The sequence below is a fragment of the Phoca vitulina genome, unplaced genomic scaffold (assembly GCF_004348235.1).
Source record: "Phoca vitulina isolate PV1807 unplaced genomic scaffold, GSC_HSeal_1.0 scaffold109, whole genome shotgun sequence".
Lineage (NCBI taxonomy): Eukaryota > Metazoa > Chordata > Mammalia > Carnivora > Phocidae > Phoca > Phoca vitulina.
Genome location: NW_022589812.1, coordinates 267,767 through 291,040, shown reverse-complemented (window position 1 = coordinate 291,040; position 23,274 = coordinate 267,767). Strand labels below are relative to the sequence as shown.

Genomic DNA, 23,274 nt, shown 5'->3' with positions numbered 1-23,274 from the left:
GAGGCTCCATCTCACCATCCTGAGATCATGACCGGAGCTGAAATCAAGAGTCATACTTTTTTTTTTTTTAAGATTTTATTTATTTATTTGAGAGACAGAGACAGAGCAGGAAGGGGGGGGGAGGAAGCAGAGGTAGAGGGAGAAGCAGACTCCCTACTGAGCAGGGAGCCTGACATGGGACACCGGGCTGAATCCCAGGACCCCGATATCATGACCTGAGCAGAAGGCAGACGCTTAACCCACTGAGCCACACAGGTGACCCTTAACGTAGGTCTTATTTAAACTTTTTTTTTTTTTTTTTAAACGTATGTAGATGGCTATGCTTGGGTCTGACCTAGTGGGGATTTCTGTATTGAGTCAAATATCAGCCCCAGTTCAGAGGTTTCTTTTTACCTGAATGGGGGGAAGCGAGGTGAGGGGAGAAAAGTTCTTTTTCAAAATCTTAACTTTCCATCTTTTAAATCTGGCAGGATCATACCTGAGTGAGGGATTCGTGGGCATAAGCAAGGAGCCCAAGGCTGAAGGGGTATGCGTGTGGAAATATCAAAGTCTTATGATCTTCAAGTACTTTAGGTAACAATTTTTAATTACACAAAAAAATAGACTGTCTTCTTGCAACGTAAAATGGGTTAAGACCCTCTGTGTTGACATAAAGACACTCTTGACTATCCTCCCCAAAGGTAGCTCCCCTGTTTGATGTGCATCTTGCTCAGCTTTCCTCTGTGCATCTGCATCCACATTATGTATCAGATGCTTTAGTGAAATCTTTCCGGGGCACCGTGGGGGTGGGGGGGATGTGCTCAGGTGTGCAACCCTGCCCCTACCAGCCAGATTCTTTCCGGTGGGGAAGGTGGGCAAGTGTTAAGGTGGGAGGATTTCTAAGCACATTTCACATTGCAGGGGACAGGGATTGCGGGGCACAGGGGATTGCCTTTTCTCCCTCTAGTTTTTTACAATGTGAAGAGACGGTCGAGGTGTAAGGACTCCATGGGCACATTTCAGGTGGGGGCTGGGTAGGTGGATATCCACCCTCTCTTTTATTTTTACTTTTTACCGTATAGGGTGGGGAAAATGGGCACACGTGAGCCCTAAAGGGATGCCTGCGTGTGCGCGCGCGTCGCTGTGAGCGCGCGCGCAAAGGGCACCCCAGGTCCTTTATTGGACGCCTGTTTACACCTGACTGCCCAGCCCTCCCGGGTCTGGTGCTTTCGGGAGAGCATTTGGGAGGGTGTGCGCGTGGGGGTGGTGGCGGAGATCCCCTCTCCCATGATCCCCCGCGGCGGGGCGGAGACCTTAGCGCGGTCCGCGGGGAGTGGAGGCGAGCTCCGGGCGCGGGAGGGCGACCCGCTCGCTGCGCCCTCCCGGCCCCGCCCCCCGTAGCCGGCCCCGCCCCCATGGACGGCCCCACCCCCGTAGCCGGCCCCGCCCCTCTCCTGGCCCGGCGGGCGCCGGCACCGCCCCTCGCTCCCAGCATGCCGTGCGGCAGCGGCGGCGCGGCGGGCGGAGCCGGGAGGCGGGGAAGCTGTGGCTGTGTGAGCGTGAGGAGCCGCCGCCACCGCCTCCTCCTCGCCGTCCTCTTCCTCTTGGGTCCCGGCGTCGCGGGCCGCCCTCGGCCCTGGAAGAGACGTCGCCTCCCCTTCCTCCGTCTCCCCCTTGCGGCGCCACTCCCGCCTCGTCCTGCGCTGCGGGCTCAGGCGGAACCCGGAACGGCCGTCCGCCTCCCCCGCCCTCTGCCGCCGCCTCCTCCTCCTCCTCCTCTTCTTCGGCTTCCTCCTAAGCCCCGGGCGGGAGCGGAGTGTCGGCGGCGGTCGGTTCGGGCGGCGACTCGCGCTTCTTTGGGCGGCGGCGCTTGGCCATGTCGTGTCGGGGAAGGTAATGAGCCGCAGAGCCCCGGGGTCTCGGCTGAGCAGCGGCGGCGGCGGCGGCACCAAGTACCCGCGGAGCTGGAATGACTGGCAACCCAGGTGGGTGAGCCGGCACCCAGTCCGCCGCCCCGACCCCCGGGCCCCGCCTCGGGCGGGCCGAGGCCTAGGGCCATCCGGCTGGGAGGCGCGGCCTAGGCCCTCCACTCCCCCCCCCCCGGGAACCGAGCGCGGCTTCCTGGGTCCCCTCCCGCCCCGGCTGGGGGAGGAAGGCCGTGGGAGGCGAGGCCTAAATGTCTCCCCTCTCTGCATTTCAGTTTCGAGGCTGGAGCTGAGACCCAGGGCGCCCGGCAAAGGCACTGGCCTAGGAGTTGGGTCAAGAAGGGTGAAGAAAGGGGCCTGGTGGTGGGGGGGGACTTTCTGGTTACCACCCACCAAGTTGGAATTTGAGTTGGGGGATCCTGGGAGTCCAGGACCCTCTCTGTTACCCATTCACTTTTTGGTCCCTCACCCTCTCAGCCCCCACGTAAAAGAGCTCCTTAACTATGATCCCTTCTGTGAGCCCTCCCCCCCACGTGTTAATATTTCAAAAAACAAAACCCCCAACACTCCAGGGGTTTAATCTGACTTTAGGCAGGGCAGTTGTGGGGCATGAAATGAGGTTGTGACTGTTGATGGGGCCGACCACTCTCGTCCTGGGAAATGAAGTTTTCCCCAAGTGCAGGGGCAGTTCCTCTGGTGGAGAGCAATTCATACTTGGTGTTTTGAGCAGACCCTGAGAGGAGTAGAGAATTTCCTCTTGCATGGAGGGCATTTGGTCTCAGACCTCTTTGGAGCCTCCTTGGAATTGAATATATTTGGAGCATCAACTTTTTTTATATACATTTTTGTTTATCATTAATCATGGGGCACACTTGTGCCTAATTTAGGACTGAGTGTCTAGAAAAACTTCCTAAATGTATATAATGTTTTAGGGTTAGTTGATTCGTGGAGTTTTCGTACTTTGAAGCACACTTGAATTATGATTGACCTGTAACTGGTCAAGTAAGTGTTAAGACAGGTTGTTGGGATGACTTTGGCTTCCTGATGGTTACATGTAACTTCAGCAGTGCTGGAAAAATTTGTTAAGATGTTAGAATGTAACATTTTAGGACTTGATAGAAAAATCTTTCCGGTGAATGGGTGGTAACACATCTTAGTCTGTTTAATGTGCCTTCCCAAATCTTATGTCTGTTGAGAACATTTGTATATAATTAGGTGACTTTAAAAGTTAATGCTTGACTCTAGAATTGAAAAGTAGTTTAAAAAAAAATTGTTTGAAAAGCATAGCTTTACTTGTCCTTTACCACTTAGGGTTTGTGAATGCTTTAAGTACAGTCAGTTGACTAGTTTAAGTAATTGTTATCTGTAATTGATATTCTTAGTTGTTTTATACTTTCATTGAAATGTGTGAAATAGGTTTTTTTTTTTCTATCATCTAATGAAATTAGATGATTAATGAACTTGAATTTGACAGCTCTTTGACGGTGGATTTTCCATTATTTTGCAGTATTGTGGTCAGCGTATATGAAAAAATTTAGTATCCCTTTACAAGACTGAAGTGCTCACAAATAATCCTAGAGCTTTTGGAAAAGAATGAATTGTAGCTTGTAATTCTAAATAAATGGAGTAGTGAAGTTGCAGCTACCTGCTGGGGTCACTTGACTTCATTTGACAGATAAGAAACGGAATGGCTTATATATTTATGGAATATATACATGAATTATTAATATTATCCATGTTTTCTTCTTTCACATGTTCTATTTCTTGGCTGTGTGTGGTGTGTTTGTTGGGGAGAGGATGTATGCTTTCTTTGAAGCTATTCTCTGTAACAAAGTCTCAGAACTTATTGCCTAGGTAGAGGGATACTGTGAGATATAGTTCGTTACATGGAGTTTAACATAACAGTTAGGATGTTGGAAATATCTGACTTTTTTGTAGAAGAGGGAACAGAGAAGTAAGGACAGTATCGCATAGCAGAACTTGATTTATTTGTGGGGTTGCCATAGTTGTTTTGTTAAACAGCCAGTAAAGAACCTTGTTTGCCAAGTCATAATTTTCATAAGTTAAATTTGAGGTTGTTATTCTGTCCGCTCTTCAGAAAGGTGACAGACTCCAGTTAACTGACAGAATAGAGGTTTATTTAAATGAATATTTATTTATTTTTCTAAACATCTTCAAATGCAGGCAGAGTGCTTATGGTGCATGTGAATCATTTTGGTTTTTAGAAAAATTATTTGCCTTTCTGTACCATTACTTCTCTGATTTTATTTTTATTATTTTCTTAGGTTTAGACTTTTGAACAAGTGGGGTATAAAAAAGCAATTCTTTTCGGTTTCTCTTAGTGTTAATTTGTCAGTTTGGAAACCGACTGTTGAGTCAGTCATGGCCACACGTGATCTTCACACATATTGACAGGAAGTGTTCCAGGTGGCTGAATAGACTAGTGTCAGATGGCAAAAGAGCAAGCCCATCCTTGATAGAAGCCTACCTTTAGCAGAAAGCATTTATAAAGCACTGGTTGATAGTCTTCCTTTTCATTCACTATACTCTCAATTAAGATTTAAGAATGATTAGGCAAAATGAATGGTTTTATCATTGCCACTAGCCAAAGTATGTCCTTTTCTTGACTTTGTTTTGGAATATAATCTTCTAGTTGTACCAATCAAGATAGAGATTGGAATGACTTTTTAAAAGTAAATATATAATTATTATAGGTTTTAATATTCCAAAATGACATGACTAATTTGACATTGGAGTCAAATACAGATTAGTTCGGAAGCATTCAGGTCAACAGAAAACAAGATTTTACTTCTATACTTTGGAGTCTTAGAACTTTAACAGATTTATATTGGATGTTTTACAGTGCCCAAACTTAAAATCTTTCTACAGTTCTGTAATGATAAAACTGTATATTAAAAATAGCTTCCATTTTTGGTAGAATGTAGACAGATTAAAGTTATCAAAAGTAAAAGTACCTTTATTCTCTGTTGTCACAGACCAAAAAACAGGAAGAGTGTTGTGAAGGTAGAAAAGCCAGAAACTAGTATGTCTGGCATTGTGAGAAACTGGATTTTTGAAATCAGAGTTGTCTCTTCAGCCTTTTATGAATCTGTATACTATTTGATGTCCACAGATACATAATACAGTGAAATACATTAAAGAAAAATGAAGTGGAGTTACATATTTTATAACCATAAATAGAGCTTTAGTAGAATTTAATGGTTACCAATTCTGTACCACAGATTTTCAAGTACACTATGGGGGTTTATCAGATAACTGTGTATGGGTGTTTAATTTGTGGGGAAAGTTTGTTTTTTCCATTATAAAATAAAACATATGCTTCATGAAACATTTGGCAATTACATCTTTAAATTGAACCTTTTTTCCCCTTCTGTTTTGGTTCCTTTTTAAGTTGGGACCATAACTGGACGGTATTTTAATAACAGGAGATTATGTAACATTCTAATGCAATGAAAATATTTGGCTTTAGGAAATATTGATCCTTGAGGGATTTTTATGACTAATAGAGCCACTATGTTTAAGGAGGTTATAGGTTAATATGGGAGAAAGGACTTGGGAAAGGTGAAGTATTATATGGATATTAATTGTGATATAATTTTTGATATTTTTATATGTAATTAATAGAGTTTAAAACCTGGAGAGCCAGAGGATGAAAAACTGTGCAGTTGAGAAGGGAGCAGCAGGACCATGAAATTGATCTATTTTAACAGTAAATTTGGGGGGGTCTCCACCCCCCCCCAAAGTAAGGAAGTGGCAAATGCAAGTTGTCCTTGGTAAAAAATTTCCAGTTTGGTTAGAAGGATGGGGTAGTTTTGAGGAGTGGTACAGATAAGAGATAGAGGTCCAAAGCTATATTGGAGCTGTATTGTAGGCCTTGAATCATAGCTTAAAGAGACTGCTAAATACCTGAATATTCTGTTTGTAATTCATGATTTAAATTCAGACAAAAGTATTCAGCCCAGTATGTGGGAATTTCCATAAGCAAAAGCCCCTCATGAGTTATCTGGTGTTGACTGAGGGTGGTCTGCTCACAATTCAGTTTAGGTTAGGACTCTTAAATGGAATGATGATACGCAGAAAATATAGTGTGGTCCATGGTGTCTTTTTTTTTTTAAGATTTTATTTATTTATTTATTTATTTATTTATTTATTTATTTATTTATTTATTTATTTGACAAAGAGAGACACAGCGAGAGAGGCAACACAAGCAGGGGGAGTGAGAGAGGGAGAAACAGGCTTCCCGCTGAGCAGGGAGCCCGATGCGGGGCTCGATCCCAGGACCCTGGGATCATGACCTGAGCCGAAGACAGATGCTTAACGACTGAGCCACCCAGGCGCCCCCCATGGTGTCTTTTGTGAACAATGAATTCTCACAACTTTTTTTTTTTTTCTCCCCTATATTCCTTATGCTGTACCTTTTATTCCTCTTACTCCAGAACTGGAAGCGTGTATCTCTCACTCCACTTCACCCATTTTCCCATTCCCCCACCCTGCTCCCCTCTGGCAGCCATCAGTTTGTTCTCTGTATTTATGGGTGTGCTTTTTGTTTGTTGGTTTATTTGAATTCTCACTACTTCTAAATTTAAGATTTTCTGCCTTCACTGCCTTGCATATAGTAGATACCTGCTTACTTGCCTTTCTTACTTTTTCTAATCACCTAAAATAAATACCTGGGGTTCTTTTCAGTGGACCTCCCTTTATGGATTCACGCAAGCAGTTGTTTGGTGTCTCTTCATGTTGTTACTATTTTGGTTACCTGTCTTTGGCTATCTTAAAGTTTTCTCAGAGCTCATTTTTTTGGGGGGACTACAGAATAAAACATCACCTTTTGTATGAGGCCTAACAGTAAAGATTGCAGGTATTTTGTGGTTTAGTTTCTATATGAAATATTCAAGTTTATTACGCTTTAATTTTTTAAAAATGTGGAGTGTAACCTATTAAGTTCCTATTTTGACATTTGTGTTTTTATAGTGTTAGTTTTTCTCCATTTGTATTAGTTGATTGTGTATTTCCTCTCCTGAATTCTTTTTCGTACTCCACTGTTACTTTTTTTTAGATGATATTGACATATGTATAGATCTTAAGTGAATTTTGACAAATGTATGACCCCACTCAAGATACAGATACATAATTGATTTTCAGTTGGATTACACTCCCTTTCCACCCCTGCTCCCCAACCCCCCAACTGTGTACAGGTAGATCTTGCCTTAAAATTTACTGTAGAAAGGAAATCTTAGAATATTCTTATGATTTATTACCAACTTATTGTTTCTGTGGATTGATAATCTTGTTGTCTTCAACATATTTCTTTCTTTTCTTTTTTTTTTTCTTTTTTGCTATAAACATACTTTATTGGGATATCTAAAGATCATTTGAAAACAGTTTCAGATGGTGGCTTGCTCCTTAACTTCTTCAGACATTTTAGTCCTGGGATACACAAGATCGCCTCTTCTTGGCTAAGTTTATTCCTATCAGCTGCAGGTTCATGTACCTTTCTTTACCCTCTGGATACCTACTGCTGCTTATTTGTTTTCCATGCTCTGCCCAGTTTAAACCTTGTACTTACCTTAAAATTCCTACCCTGCTACTTCTGCCCTCTGTGATCCCTCTTCTCTTGCAACAGTTCTACAGTGAAAGCTAACATGTGCTTATCACTTAAGTGATTGATCTCTTAAGTCCCTGAGGGCTGAGTCTGTCCTTTTCTCCCCTGCTTCTGTGTCTTACTTGCCCTAAAGCACTCCCGAAGTTCATTTCTGCCTTAGGGCCTTTGCATGCACTGTTCTTGCTTTGTAGCTACTGTCTGGATTGCTCTTCTCAGAGTACAATGACCTGGATGCCCTCATGCTGTCTCAGCGTAAATGTCACCCCTCACTGAGAAGAGGCATCCTTCTCTAACATTTCACCCTGGGTTTTCTTCATTGCACATAACACTGTATGAAATTTTCCTGTGTGTCATCCCCAATAAAACACGACTTTCACATGTGCATACATCTTAATGGTTTTACCTCTGCATCCCTTCTTACCTGCTAGTGCATCAGTTACTAGGGATGCCTGGCTGGCTCAGTTGATAGAGCATGTGACTCTTGATCTTGGGGTCATGAGCTTACTTAAAAAATAGTATACACTCGATATTTGAGGGTCCTTCCTCAAGTAAATACATGAAAATGGAATTCTGCAAATTTGTATTTAGAGTTAACTCTAGTTTATAACACTGTTACTGTGGGAGGCATTTTGAGGGGAGCTGTTCCTTGTATAGCAGCCTGGTTAGCCTGAGGCAGCAATTTAAATAGGCTGATTGAACAGGTTTAAAGAGACATTGTTCTAGTGTCGCCAGATCTTTTACAGAAGAAAAAATATTTTCATTTAAGATTCATAGGTTTTATCCATCTTGAAAAAAATACCTTGCTCACATATTTAAAGGTCTTTTACACATTGACATCTTACCCCATATCTGTTGTACATATATGTACATTATTTAAACAATCTAATCACTAAAAAGTTAAGCACTGGGTTGTCCCTTCTGGCATTCCACTAGAATGCCTGAGTCCTTGTTGTATGCCTGCTGATGGGGAATGAATGAAAAATAAAAATTTTCCAGAACCAGGGGCACCTGGCTGGCTCGGTCAGTAGAGAGCATGCGACTCTTGATTTCAGGGTCCTGAGTTGAAATCAACTTCCATGTTGGGAGTAGAGCTTCCAAAGAAAAAAGTAAAAAAAAAAAATTTTCCAGAATCAACAGATTTCTCAACGTGGTGAATTACTTTTTCATATTAATCTTCATACCTTTTCAAAAAAGGGAATTGTATTTTTTTTTTTAAGATTTTTTATTTATTTATTTGACAGGGAACAGAAGCAGGGGGAGTGGAAGAGGGAGAAGCAGGCTTCCTGAAGAGCGGGGAGCCCGATGCAGGGCTTGATCCCAGGATCCTGGGATCATGACCTGAGCCGAAGGCAGACCCTTAACGACAGCTACGCAGGCGCCCCAAGGGAATTGTATTCTTGTTGGAAATTATTTTTTTTTGGAGCTTAATGTTGCTATTCATTATTAACATAGTATGTCTAGGATCTCATGTTTATTTTAAAAACTTTTATTTATTAATATTTTATTTTTGAGAGAGAGAGAGAAAGGGGCAGAGGGAGAAGGAGAGAGAGGATCTTAAGCAGGCTCCACACCCACTGCAGAGCCCAGTGTGGGGCTCAGTCTCACAACCCTGAGATCATGACCTGAGCTGAAATCGAGTCAGATGTTTAACTGACTGAGCCACCCAAGCGCCCCTATTTAAAAACCTTTTAAAGGCTTCCCATGTTTGTTTGTTTATTTATTTAAAGATTTATTTATTAGAGAGCGGGCTGGGGGAGGAGCAGAGGGAGAGAGTATCCTGAAGCAGGCTCCCCTCTGAGTGTGGAGCCCAATGCAGACCCGATCCCAGGACCCTGAGATCATGACCTAAGCCAAAAGCTCAACCGACTGAGCCATCCAGGTGCCCCTAAAGGCTTTTTTGCGTTTATTTTAAAAATCTTTTTTTAGAGAGGTTTCTGGTATCAGAATAAAGTTTGTTTTGTTTTGTTTTTTGGTATGGAACTTCCTAAGTTATTTCTTTTTTTTTTTTAAGATTTTTTTTTTTTAAAGATTTTATTTATTTATTTGACAGAGAGCAAGAGAGGGAACACAAGCAGGGGGAGCGGGAGAGGGAGAAGCAGGCCTCCTGCTGAGCAGGGAGCCTGATGCGGGGCTCGATGCCAGAACCCTGGGATCATGACCTGAGCCGAAGGCAGACACTTAACGACTGAGCCACCCAGGCGCCCCTTTTTTAAAGATTTTATTTATTTATTTGAGAGAGAGAGAGAGAGAGAGCACAAGAGGCGGAGCGGGAGAGGGAGAAGCAGACTCCCTGCCTAACAGGGAGCCGGATGCGGGACTTGATCCTGGGACTCCAGGATCATGACCCGAGCTGAAGGCAGTCACTCAACCAACTGAGCCACCCAGGCGCCCTATTTCTTTGTTTATAAGAAGAGACGCTACTTCTCCTTTTCTTTCTTTTTAGCATTTTTTTTTTTTTAAAGATTTTATTTATTTATTTGAGAGAGAGAGAATGAGAGCGAGTGAGTACATGAGAGGGGGGAGGGTCAGAGGGAGAAGCAGACTCCCTGCCAAGCAGGGAGCCCAATGCAGGACTCGATCCAGGGACTCCAGGATCATGACCTGAGCCGAAGGCAGTCGCTTAACCAACTGAGCCACCCAGGCGCCCTCTTTTTAGCATCTTTTTTTATTTTTATTTTATTTTTTTAAGGTTTTATTTATTTATTTGAGTGAAAGAGAGAGAGAGAGAATGAGACGGGGATTGGCAGGCAGAGGGAGAAGCAGACTCCCAGCGGAGCAGGGAGCCCGACGTGGGGCTCGATCCCAGGACCTCTGGGATCATGACCTGAGCTGAAGGCAGACGCTTCACCGACTGAGCTGCCCAGGTGCCCCTAGCATCTTTTTTTAAAAAAGATTTTATTAGAAAGCACGGGCAGGCAGGAGGGAGGGGCAAAGGGAGAGGGAGAGAGAGAATCTTAAGTGGACTCAGCACTAAGCGCGGAGCCCAATTCAGGGCTTGATCTCACGACCCTGAGGTCATGACCTGAGCTGAAATCAAGAGTCCAATGCTTAACTGACTGAGCCACCCAGGTGCCTCTCTTTTAAGCATCTCAAAAGAACCTCAGCAGTGCTCTTAGAGTTCACAAAAAAATTACTAATGGCTCTACAGTGGTCTAAGATAATTTATATTCATGTGTGTTTGCATATTTTTAAAAATCCAAAATACTTAATACCTTTTCTATTGAATGGGAAGAAGGTTCCACTAATAAGTATGGCTTGGACTATATACTGACAAGATACTCATTTTTCCTCCATATATGACAGCATTGGCAACATTGTCTTTTTTACTGAAGCTCTTTTGAATTTAATATTTTCTCTTTTATTTAAATTTGTTCCTTGAAAATTTGTTTTTCTATATTATATTTAGCATTTTAATCTTCTAATTTAATTTTTTGTTATTTTTAATTAAGTAGGCCCCTTTTTGTTATTTTTAATTAAGTAGGCCTCATGTGCAACATGGGGCTTGAACTCACGACCCTGAGATCGAGAGTTTAATGCTCTACTCACTGAGCCAGCCAGGTGCCCCAATCTGATTTTATTTATTTATTTACTTATTTTTAAAAGATTTTGTTTATTTATTTGAGAAGAGAGCACGAGCAGGGAGAGAGGAAGAGGGAGAGGGAGAACAGTCTCCCTACTGAGCAGGGAGCCCAACGCCGGGCTGGATCCCAGGACCTCAAGATCACAACCTGAGCCAAAGGCAGACACCCCCTCCCATCTGATTTTAAAAGATGGATGTGTTTGTGTGTTTAAAATTTTAACTTTCATCTTGGAATATTTAGTTCTTTGAAACACCCCATGAACAACTCTTGCTGTTCTTCTTCTTTTGAGGGTCTCCCTGTTTTATGTTCCTGATAATATGAATCCTGGAATTCCTTGTCTGAGGTGCAACACTTTATTTCCAGACTCTTTGTTTTGATTCTAACACTGGACATTCAGATTCATTGCCCTAATGCCAGATTCTATGTTGGCTTCCTGAGATTTGCCAGAATTCAGACAGAAAAACCTATTAATTGTGGGAAAGGTGTCAAATTTCTGTAGAATGGGACTCTGATTATGTTAGATTCTTTTTTTTTTTTTAAAGATTTTATTTATTTGACAGAGACACAGAGAGAGAGGGAACACAAGCGGGGGGAGTGGGAGAGGGAGAAGCAGGCTTCCCGCCAAGCAGGGAGCCCGATGTGGGGCTCGATCCCAGGACCCTGGGACCATGACCTGAGCCGAAGGCAGACGCTTAACGACTGAGCCACCCAGGCGCCCCATGTTAGATTCTGATAAAAAAAAATCCCAGTGATCACCAGTATCACATAGTATGGTGCAGTTGAATTTTTCTTGCCTGTCTTTATATTCTTCAAGTAAATGTGAAGAAAAATGAAAGTGTAGCAGGTTTCCCAACAGCAGGACTATGAAACTTGAGATTCAGTGTTTATTCTTCAGTCGGGTTTAAAGGAATCTACCTTGGGTCATCTGACTAGCTCAGTTGTAGAGCATGTGACTCTTGACCTCAGGGTTGAGTTTAAGCCACATGCTGAGAGTAGAGTTTACTTAAAAAAAAAAGAAATCCACCTTAAGACACTATTGTTTTTGAAGGACTTGAGTTAGAATTCTGACCATGAAAAAATGATTAATTCTGTCATAATTTGAAATATTGATAGCATTTTATTTTTTTTATTGATAGCATTTTAATGTGTGATATCTTATTCCTTTTTTTGAAAATACTGAAATGAAGGGACACCTGGGTGGCTCAGTTGGTTCAGCGTCCAACTCTTACTTTGGCTCAGGTCATGATCTCAGAGCTGTGAAATCAAGCCCCAAGTCATGCTCTGTGCTTAGCAGGGAGTCTGCTTGGGATTCTCTCTCTGTCTCCCTTTGCCCCTCACCCTGCACGTGTTTTCTCTCTCTCTCTCTCAAATAAATAAAATCGTAAAAAAATACTGAAATTAAAATTGAAGTTATGTTTAATAAAGGTTGTATGTGTGGAGAGTAACCAAATGGCTGACTGTAAAACAAAGTTTTGTAAAAGAAGCCTTTATTTAAGTGGCCTATCTTGTATAGTTACTGGAATGCTAGTATTTCCTATGTTTTTACTGTTATTAGGATATAAAAATTACACCAGTAGTGCTGTTCTTCCCACACTTAGTTCATTTAAAAATCCATTTGCTGTCGTAGTATAATTGGATTGGAGAAGTTAGAAATAGAACCGGTGTGTTTTATGTTCCTCTTTCAGGTGTATTTATTTTTAAGAGTATATGCATTTTTAGTATTGATCCTTCACATATATTTATCTTAGGAGAGGCTGGTGTCATGAAAATAACAGTGGAGTAAAAATGGGAAGACAAAGGTCCTTTGTATTGGCACTACCCAGTTGTTCCTCTCAGGAGGTAATTCTTGCCTTCCCTAAGATGTAGGGTTATGGGGGTTCAGGTTTGGAAAATTACTTTCAAAATTATTTAAGTGCTACACAAATGCTGTTTAGATGTTGCCATGTCTGAATCAAATTTGGAATTTCAAAGATCCTCCCTCTTTTATCTCTTCCTCAAAAAGTTTTGGAATTTATTACACGCATGCGCACACTCACACTCTAGTTCACATTTCATTTTTTTTTTTTTTTTAACTTACTGTATACTTTTTTAAAGATTTTATTGGGGCGCCCGGGTGGCTCAGACAGTTAAGCATCTGCCTTCTGTTCAGGTCATGATCCCAGGGTCCTGGGATTGAGTCCTATATCAGGCTCCTTGCTCATTGGGGAGCCTGCTTCTCCCTCTGCCGCTGCTCCTCCTGCTTGTGCACTCGCTCTCTCTGACAAGTAAGTAAATAAAATATATATATATTTTTAAAGATTTTATTTATTTGACAGAGAGAGACACAGCGAGAGAGGGAACACAAGCAGGGGGAGTGGGAGAGGGAGAAGCAGGCTTCCCGCTGAGCAGGGAGCCCAATGCGGGACTCGATCCCAGGACTCTGGGATCATGACCTGAGCCAAAGGCAGACGCTTAACTGACTGGGCCACCCAGGCGCCCCAATAAATAAAATCTTTAAAGAAGAAAATAAAATTTTATTTTATTTATTTATTTACATTCAATTAATTAACATACAGTTATTGCTAGTTTCAAAGGTAGAGTTAAGTGATTCATGAGTTCATTTTTTTTCTTCTAGTACTCGTGTGTGTGCATATGTGTGTGTAGTAATTCTAAAGATTTCATAAAGAGTATGAATAATTCAGTGTATATGAATCGAAGCACATATAATTGTTAAATTTCTATTAGGTGTGGCGTATGTCATTTTAAGTATTATTTATATGAAATATTGTGATAAATGATATTATTTATTTAAAAAATGTGTGGATATGCAATTAATTGCTCTCCAGTATAATAGTGGTTCTCTTTCTCCATTTTTTAGTGTGCTTACCATTATGTAAGCCTGCTTCAAGTTGGCTAATGAGGAATTTGACTGTAAATCTGCATCATTCTATATTTTTTCTCTTTATCTTACTGTTCACACTTAAAGAACTTGATGCCACTTGAAATTGTGAGCCAGAAAAAAAGAATCTAATCTTTGTGACTACTTGCATTCATTGGAGGGCAGGTGCCAGTGGAATAAATAGAGAAGGTGTGGATTAAAAGGTAGTTTGTACCTTGGTTAACTTTTGTTATACAGTTGGAATTTAAAGACCTAATTCTTTAAGAATTCCAGTTGAATGCCGCATTGCTCCCCCTCTTCTCCACCATCTGGTATTAATGTTTTAAAGGGAGTGGGGAGTGGGCGCCTAGGTGGCTTAGTCGGTTAAGCGTCTGCCTTCGGCTCAGGTCATGTTCTCAGGGTCCTGGGATTGAGCCCCACATAGGGGTCCCTGTTCAGCGGGGAGTCTGCTTCTCCCTCTCCCCTTTCCCCCTTCGTGCTCTCTCTCTCTCTCAAATAAATAAATAAAGTCTTAAAAAAAAGAATCAGGGTTCTTTAAATAAAAAAGGGAGTAGGGGGGATAGATCATGAAATCATAGAAAGGATATACTCTGCCACTGTAATAGTTTGAAGTACTTAAAAAAAACCACAGGGCGCCTGGGTGGCTCAGTTGGTTAGGCGACTGCCTTCGGCTCAGGTCATGATCCTGGAGTCCCGGGATCGAGTCCCGCATCGGGCTCCCTGCTCAGCGGGGAGTCTGCTTCTCCCTCTGACTCTCCCCCCTCTCATGCTCTATCACTATCTCTCTCAATAAAAAAAAAAAAAAAAAAAAAAACCACATATATCTTCTGAACAAAGATAGGAATAGATAGGAATTAATGAAATTTTATGTCGTTTTTATGAGAATATATACAGTATTAAGCTATCATGAGATTTTGGTACTATTTTAAATTATGTCACTATAAATTTACTCAATCAGTAAATGATGTCTCCTAAGAAACTTTGTATCTAGAAACATTGATTTTTCTCTTTTGTTGTAAAAGGGAATTACGAAAATTTCTATTTTTAAACCACTTGTTTAGTATAAAATCTGACAATAAAAAAAAGATGCCCTTTGTATAGACCTTGTGGGTTTAAAGTGGCTGAAGCGATGATTTTGTACTGTTTCATAGCTTTCTTAAACTTAAGGCTTAATACTTTTTTTTATTTTGTCCTTTTTTTTTTTTTTTTAAGTAATCTCTACACCCAGTGTGGGGCTCGAACCCACAACCCTGAGATCAAGAGTTGCACGCTCCGCCAACAGAGCCAGCCAGGTGCCCCAAGGCTAAATACTTTTAAATACCTCAATATATTTCTTGCTGTGGCTGAGCACAGTGTTTCCCAGCACTTGATTGCCACTTGCTAGTATGTTTCAGTAACTACCAAAACTGTCTTCCTTTAATGAATTTTCTAATAGAAGAATAGTGTGATTATTTTGAAAAGTATCTTCCTTTCCCAGCTAATTGATATAGGAGACCATATCTTTTGAGACTTATTTATGAGACCTTTCTATTTATTTAAATAGTAGGAAGTAGTTATTTAAAGATTACCCCTAAAACAGAGGTCCCAGTGTCTAAGTAGGAGAGTTTACCGTATGTATTTACCTCTGATTACAGGTAGTATGTTTCTTTACCATCGTACACCAGGAGACCTACAGAGCTAGGTCTTATAGGTGTTATAGGGGATGTTGAAAGGAATCAGAGTCCATTTAAAAGTCCACCTGTTGTCTCAGTATAGAACCAAGGTTTTTTTAGATTCTTCTCTAAGGTATATTTATTTATTAAGAGGGTTGGGGGAGGGGTAATGTGTATACTTTGAGAATGCCCTGAAGATATTTCTGTTAGTTTCTTCCTCTTTTTAAGAATTACTAGTGTGGAGGGGCGCGTGGGTGGCTCAGTTGGTTAAGTGTCTGCCTTCTGTTCAGGTCATGATCCCGGGGTCCTGGGATCGAGCTCCGCATCAGGCTCTTTGTTGAGTGGGGAGTCTGCTTCTCCCTCTTCCTCTTTCTGCCGCTCCCGTTGCTTGTGCACGCGTGCTCTCTCTGTCAAATGAGTAAGTAAAATCTTAAAAAAAAAAGAAAAAGAATTACTAGTGTGGAATATGAAATTCAGTAAGTGTTTTTTCCATAATTGCCATCATATTTAAGATACGTTACATGTCAAGGGCTGCATGATAGAATATTGCTCTATTGATACCCTAAAACCTTGACTATGCCCAAGATTTGTAGGGTGTATTGTACCATGTGGCAGTAGTGCCTAACTTGATAATAGTTTTCTTTAAAAGTATGCATGTCTAAATTGCATAATACTTGGTTTTTCTTAATGTGTTACAAGTGATTTTTGGCAACCACATCATTTTTCTTGACCAGTGTCACCGACAAAAAAAAAGTTGTAATGTTTAACTTTTACACAGTACCTTTATTTTATTTTAATTTTTTAAAAGATTTTGTTTATTTATTTGACAGAGAGAGACACAGCAAGAGAGGGAACACAAGCAGGGGGAGCGGGAGAGGGAGAAGCAGGCTCCCCACTGAGCAGGGAGCCCGATGCGGGGCTCGATCCCAGGATCCCGGGATCATGACCTGAGCCGAAGGCAGACGCTTAATGACTGAGCCACCCAGGCGCCCCCGTACCTTTATTTTTGAAAGAGACTACAGTGCCTTTTAGGATTATTTTTAAAGGGAAGATTTAAAATATGTAATTGTTGGAGAATCTCACAAGCATATCAGTCCCTTGGGGATACGTTTGAGTCTATTAGAGGGACTTTATCTGAATAACTCTACAGTCAGTATTTGCCTATTTTCAGGACTTTTTAAAGGTGGTTGCACACATTTTTTTTTTTTTTAAGATTTTATTTATTTATTTGACAGAGAGCACAAGCAGGGGGAGCGGCAGGAAGAGGGACAGGGAGAGGGAGAAGCAGACTCTCCGCTGAGCAAGGAGCCCGATGTGGGACTCGATCCCAGGACCCTGGGATCATGACCTGAGCTGAAGGCAGATGCTTAACAGACTGAGCCACCCAGGCGCCCCAGTTGCACACATTTTTATACTGATAAAACCCTCTGCCTTTTCCTTGCTTATAGAATCCCAGTCTGGTTTCAAGACTCTTCCTTTTGGGATTTCTGTAGTATTTAACTGTTAGTGATTCTTCTCTAACCTTCTCTGTTTTAACGGGCTATGTTTGGCATTTAACTGGAGAACCTCAGGGGGTGTGGGTGAAGGGGTGGACAGGTTTCTTTGTAGACTTCCAGTCTTTTTGTCCTTCCTCTGCTAGGGAGGTCATGGAGTAAGAGATTTCCTTTCAATCTTGGCTATTTCCCAGGCTGAATGGGATGTTTCTAAAGTACTTCCAGGACTTGCTGACAAAAGAGGAAGATAAGCGATACAAATGGGAGCTGAAGCAGGGTTTCTTTTTAAGGCAGTCAGCTAGCTTGTGTTAAAAATAAAGGCCAGGAGAAAGTGAGTCAAATTAACATGGTGCCTTAGATTCACGAACCTTTAGGTGAACTTTTATTTAGCATAAACAAAATTATTTCTGTTAAATACAGAACCCTGAATTCACATTTGTATTGGAGATTGAAAGCATACCAGATTTTATAACTGCAAATATTCTTAATACCTGGTAAGATAGGAATTTATGCTAGACGAGGTACAGAGCCTTGGTATACTTAAATTAGCAGTGCATTTTTCATGTCTGTCTCAGCCAGTGATTCCCTGATTTTACCAGCCTTAGTGGTTTGACTCTTTCTAAAACAATGTTTTTGTGCTGTCTCAGTGGTCAATAAGAATTTAGCCACAGTTTTGAAAGCTATCAACATGGGTAGGCGATAAAATATTAGTAATTTATAGTGCGTTTCTTTTTGTGCATTTCTTATGAAAATAAAGTGCTATAGGGACTATCTTAGGTATTTCTCAGGCATGGATAGAGTGAGATTGCTATTTTGCCAGAAATTTAGAATTTTTTACTGTTAATGTCGGTAACGGTTGTCTTTTTACTGATATAAGGGCTGTTTTGTTTCTTTCTGTACCTTGGCTAGGCTAATCCTTTCTGAGCTTTAAGTTCCAGTTCTTAGGCCTGATTAATTAATTCAGACATTAACAGGCTTTGGTTTCACTGGAAAGCACAGTGACTTAAAGCTGGTGCCATGTTTTGCTTTTCCACTTAGAATGGTTAAATATGGTAGGCAATGTAAGACCTGAAATACTGAAGTATTAAAAATAAATCAACAGTCTTTCCCTTATCTTTTTATACCTTTACTGTAAAGATCTGTTTCCTTTAAAGTCAGATTTATTGGGGCGCCTGGGTGGCTCAGTTGGTTAAGCGTCTGCCTTTGGCTCAGGTCATGATACCATGGTTCTCTGTGGAGCCTGCTCCTCCCTCTCCCTTTGCCCCTCTCCCTCACTCTTGTGCTCTCCCTCTCCCTCTCTTTCTCTCTCAAAATAAATAAAATCTTTAAAAAAATTTTTAAAAAGTCAGATTTATTGAGGTATAATTTACATGCTATATAGTTCTTTGAGTTTTGACAGATGTATGTAATGTTGTAAAAATGACCACTGCAGTCAAGCTATAGAATAGTTCCATCATCCTAAACCATTTCCTTGTGCCCCTTTGTAGTCAGTATCTACTCTCAGCCCTTGATAACCTCTGGTCTTTTTTTTTTCCCCCTATAATTTAATCTTTTCAAGAAAGCCATAAATATTTTTTTTTTTTAAGGAATTTTTTTTGGGGGGTGATGCCTGGGTGGCTCGGTCAGTTAAGTGTCTGCCCTTGGCTCAGGTCGTGGTCCCAGGGTCCTGGGATCGAGTCCCACATCAGGCTCCCTGATCAGCGGGGAGTCTGCTTCTCCCTTGGCCTACCGCTCCCCCTGCTTGTGCTCGCTCTCTCAAATACATAAAATCTTTAAAAAAAAAAAAAAAAAAAAAGATTTTTTTTTTTAAAATTCTTGAGTAATCTCTACACCCAATGTGTGGCTCAAACTCATGACCCCAAGATCAAAAGTTGAATGCTCCACCAAGTGAGCCACCCAGGTGCTCCAAGAATGTCCTAAATCTTTAAAAAATTGTGGTAAAATGCACATAAATTTTATTATTTTACAATTCAGTCTACCAAGTACAGTTGACCCTTAAACAGTGTGGGGGTTGGGGTGCTGACACCGCCCACTGCCCCCCAGTTGAAAATCTGTATATAACTTTTGACTTCCCTGAAACTTTACTAATAGCCAGCTGTTGACTGAAAGGAAGCCTTACAATAATATAAGTAGTCACCTAACACATATCTTGTGTGTTGTATATATTATTTACTGTGTTCTTATAATAAAATAGAGAAAAGAAAATGTTAAGACCATAAGGAAGAGAAAGTACATTTACAGTACTGTGCTGTATGTATTGTAAAAAAAAATCTGCACGTAAGTGGACTGGTCCAGTTCAAATCCGTGTTGTTCAAGGGTCAGCTGTACTTCATGATGTGCAGCCATCACCACTATCTAGTTCCAGAACTTTTCATCATCCCAAACAGAAACCCAGTACCCTTTAAGTAGTCACTTCCTATTCTCCCCTTCTCTCAGCCCCTGGCAACCACAAATCTGCTTTCTCTATGGATTTGCCTATTCTGGATATTTCGTATAAATGGAATCATGTACTATGTAGTCTTTTGTTTCTAGCCTCTTTCACTTGGCATAATGTTTTCAGGGTTCATCCATATTGTGGCAGGTATCAATACTTCATTCCTTTTTATGGAATCTTAACATGAATTTACAATCTTCCATTGTATGGATATACCACATTTTGTTTATCCATTCATCCTCTGTTGGACATTTGGGTGTCCACCTTTAGTTTATTGTGAATAGTGTTGTGGTGAATATTCACATAACAAATTTTTGTGAGAAGACCTGTTGTCAGCTCTTTTGGGCATATACCTAGGAGTGGATTTGCTGGGTCAAATGGTAATTTTTTGCTTAACTTGAGGAATTGCCAAGTTTTTCTAAAGTGGTTGTACCATTTTACATTCCCTTCAGTTATGTAGGAGGATTTCATTTTCTCAGTATATTTGCAACACTGATATATATATATTTTTTTTAAACTACAGCTATCCTAGTGCGTGTGAATTCTCACTGTGGTTTTGATTTACATTTTCCTAATCACTTATGATGTTGAGCAATTTTTCATGTGCTTATTGGCTGTTTGTGTATCTTTGGAGAAATATAGCTGTTCAAATCTTTAGCCCATTTAAAAATTGGATTGTCTTTGTGTTGAGTTATAGAAGTTCATTATGTATTTTGGATACTAGACTCTTAGAAGATACATGATTTGCAAATATTTTTGCTGATTTTGTGAGTTGTCTTTTCACTCTTGATAGTGCCCTTTGATGTGACAAAAATAAAGCTTTAAAAATGCATATTTTTATAAAATAAAAATTCAGAATTCATTTAAATATATTGCTGAAGCCAGCTGTTTCTAATTTTGGTGGCTTTTTCTGTGTTCATAAAAGTCACTCTTTTTTTTTTTTTTAAGCTTTTATTTATTTAATTTGAGAGAGACAAAAAGCACGCATGCACCCACAAGTGGGGGGAGGGGAGAGGGAGAGAGAGCCGCAGACTCCCTGCTGAGTAGGAAGCTGGACATGGGGCTCCATCCCAGGACCCCAAGATCATGACTTGAGCTGAAGGCAGATGCTTAACTGACTGAGCCACTCAGGCACCCCATGAAAGTTACTTTTTTTTTTTTTTAAAGATTTTTATTTATTTATTTGACGGAGAGAGAGACAGCGAGAGAGGGAACACAAGCAGGGGGAGTGGGAGAGGGAGAAGCAGGCTCCCCCTGAGCAGGGAGCCCAATGCGGGGCTCGATCCCAGGACTCTGGGATCATGGCCTGAGCCGAAGGCAGACGCTTAACGATCGAGCCACCCAGGTGCCCCATGAAAGTTACTCTTAAGATCATATGCACAGATCACGTTTTAGTTATGGAAGTTTAACTTAGAAGACTAATTTTTACTTAATTTAAATAATTGTAATAGAGTTTGAACCAAGATCATCGTCTAGTCTGTCCGTACCCCTCCCTTCTCTATGCTGCAGCCACTATGCTGTTCTCTTTTCCCTATGAAAGTTGTGTGGTGTAATATAGTACCCTCTGCTAACATCTCAAACAAGTGAGCAAATCGAAGCTAGTATATAAATATAACTACTAAGTGCAAACTAGTGTGGTCCATACTTTGAGAGTTTGAGGAAGGAGCTGGATAATGGGATTTTTTTTTCTGAAATCACAGAGCATTTTATACTCCTAATTGGAACTTCAACTGACTTTATAGTTCTTTCCTTTCTAGATTATAAATTCTTACAGGATTGGAACCATCTTAGTTCACCTTTTGGGGTCATAAGCTCTTAGTCAATGCTCTTGTAGTAAACGATCAAGAAAATACTGATTTTGATAGAATGCTTTGTAGAGGAAGTGTGGGTTGAAGAAAAGTTAGTATTTGTTTAGGTTAGGTAGGGAACTGTATTCCACAGTTGAAAGGCCTCAGTTATGAGAATGGGTGATCATTTAGTCAACAAGTAATTTATATGCCATCCAGTCAGTGGGGATGTGTGGTAGGCAACACTGAGAGTCCCCTGCCCTTCTGGTATTTACAGTCTCCTGGCAGAACACGTTTAAATAAGCTTCTTAATGGGGCGCCTGGGTGGCTCAGTCATTAAGCATCTGCCTTTGGCTCAGGTCATGATCCCAGGGTCCTGGGATCGAGCCCTGTGTTGGGCTCCCTGCTCAGGGGGAGCCTGCTTCTCCCTCTTCCACTCCTTCTGCTTGTTTCCTCTCTCACTGTCTCTCTGTCAAATTAAAAAAAAAAAACAACTTTAAATAAGCTTCTCAAATCATCTAAGAGCTAAAGGGACTATTAGGTTCTCTGGTAGCACATATATAGCAGGACTACTAGCCAGACTCGGGAATCAGAAACTTTTCAAAGGAAAGCTGATGCTTGGAGGATAAAGAGAAATAAGCTAGGGTCAGCAAAGAGTGAGGACAAAGCCATTCCAGGCTTACTGGCTGAGCAAGGTGATTCTTTCTGTGGCAATGAAAGATTAGGTTGGATGGGGCATAGAGTGTAAAAGGGGTGGTTGGTAGAGATTTAGCTAAAAAGGGAAGTAAGGTACATGGGATGATAAGGGCAGTGAGAGGATATCAGATTTGTGTTTTATGATACTAATAATGGAATGTGGTGGAGAGATGGGATAGAGATGAGAATTGGAAGTGGGAAACATACCGTCTGACTGATCAAATAGTGCCATTTATTAGAAAGTAGTGGTTAGATGATGGCACCATTTATTAAAATGGGGATTCCAGGAAGAAAGGAGCCAGTTGTTATGTTTGAGGTATTAGAACATTGAGATTGTTTTATTTATTTATTTAAAATATTTTACTTATTTGACAGATACAGCGAGGGAGGGGACACAAGCAGGGGGAGTGGAGAGGGAGAAGGGCAGGCTCCCTGCTGAGCAGGAAGCCCCATGCGGGGCTCCATCCCAGGACCCTGGGATCATGACCTGAGCCAATCCCCTTAACTTCCCTTAATATTTTCCTCACACCAATCTGTTAAAATTCCAACCCTGGATAAACCCTAGTATCAGTTATCCATCCAGCTGAGCCACCCAGGCGCCCCGAGATTGGTTTTTAAACAGTTGGGTACATAGGTCTGGACCTCGGAGTGGATGTCAATGATGGAGCCCTAGATCTAGGAGCCGATGTCATACAGGTGGTAAATATTGCCATTGGCATGGATTAAATGAGAAAGTCAAAGTGAGATGAATAGAGGCCTAGGGTCAGGCTTTGAGATACCTCAAGATTTTGGGGTTTGGTAGAGGAGGTTGAGCAAGCCCTCAGAAGTTCCTGAGAAAGTAGAACCAGGTAGGAAGAAATACAGAGTACTTCATCCCATAAGCCAGAGGAAGGGAAGAATCTGGTTACTTTGAATTCTCAGGATCTCAGCACAGAGGGTTATTGTAAGAATTTTAAAAAGAGGTTTTCATTCAGCCCACCTCATTCCTCTGCAAGACACCTTTGTGCAGGCCATAGCCTGCTTAACTCTACTTAGCAGCCCTGTGCAAGCTGCTGAGAGGATGAGTAAGATAAAGCCTGAAGTATGTGTTTAGCAACCTGGGCTCATAGTTGGTTTTGCTGAAAGTAATGGGGCAGAAGCTGGATCAGCGTGGATTGAGGAGCCAGTAGAGGTGAAAAAACAGGGTGGGGAGTAGGGACAACTCTTAGTTTGCAGAGAGTGAAGGC

The 23,274-nt window shown here is 41.3% G+C and overlaps 1 protein-coding gene across 3 annotated transcripts in view; it reads left to right on the top strand.

The window, feature by feature from the left end:
- The first annotated feature begins 1,512 nt into the window (after positions 1 to 1,512).
- LOC116628013 (serine/threonine-protein kinase SMG1) overlaps positions 1,513 to 23,274 on the top strand; it is a 102,030-nt gene continuing 80,268 nt past the window's right edge. For 2 of the 3 annotated variants that reach the window (XM_032398040.1, XM_032398039.1), the window contains exon 1: positions 1,513 to 1,964. In XM_032398040.1, the coding sequence (XP_032253931.1) occupies positions 1,876 to 1,964 (89 nt within the window). In that variant the 5' untranslated portion in view covers positions 1,513 to 1,875. The remainder of the gene's footprint in view (positions 1,965 to 23,274) is intronic. The other variant, XM_032398041.1, reaches the window with a different exon arrangement.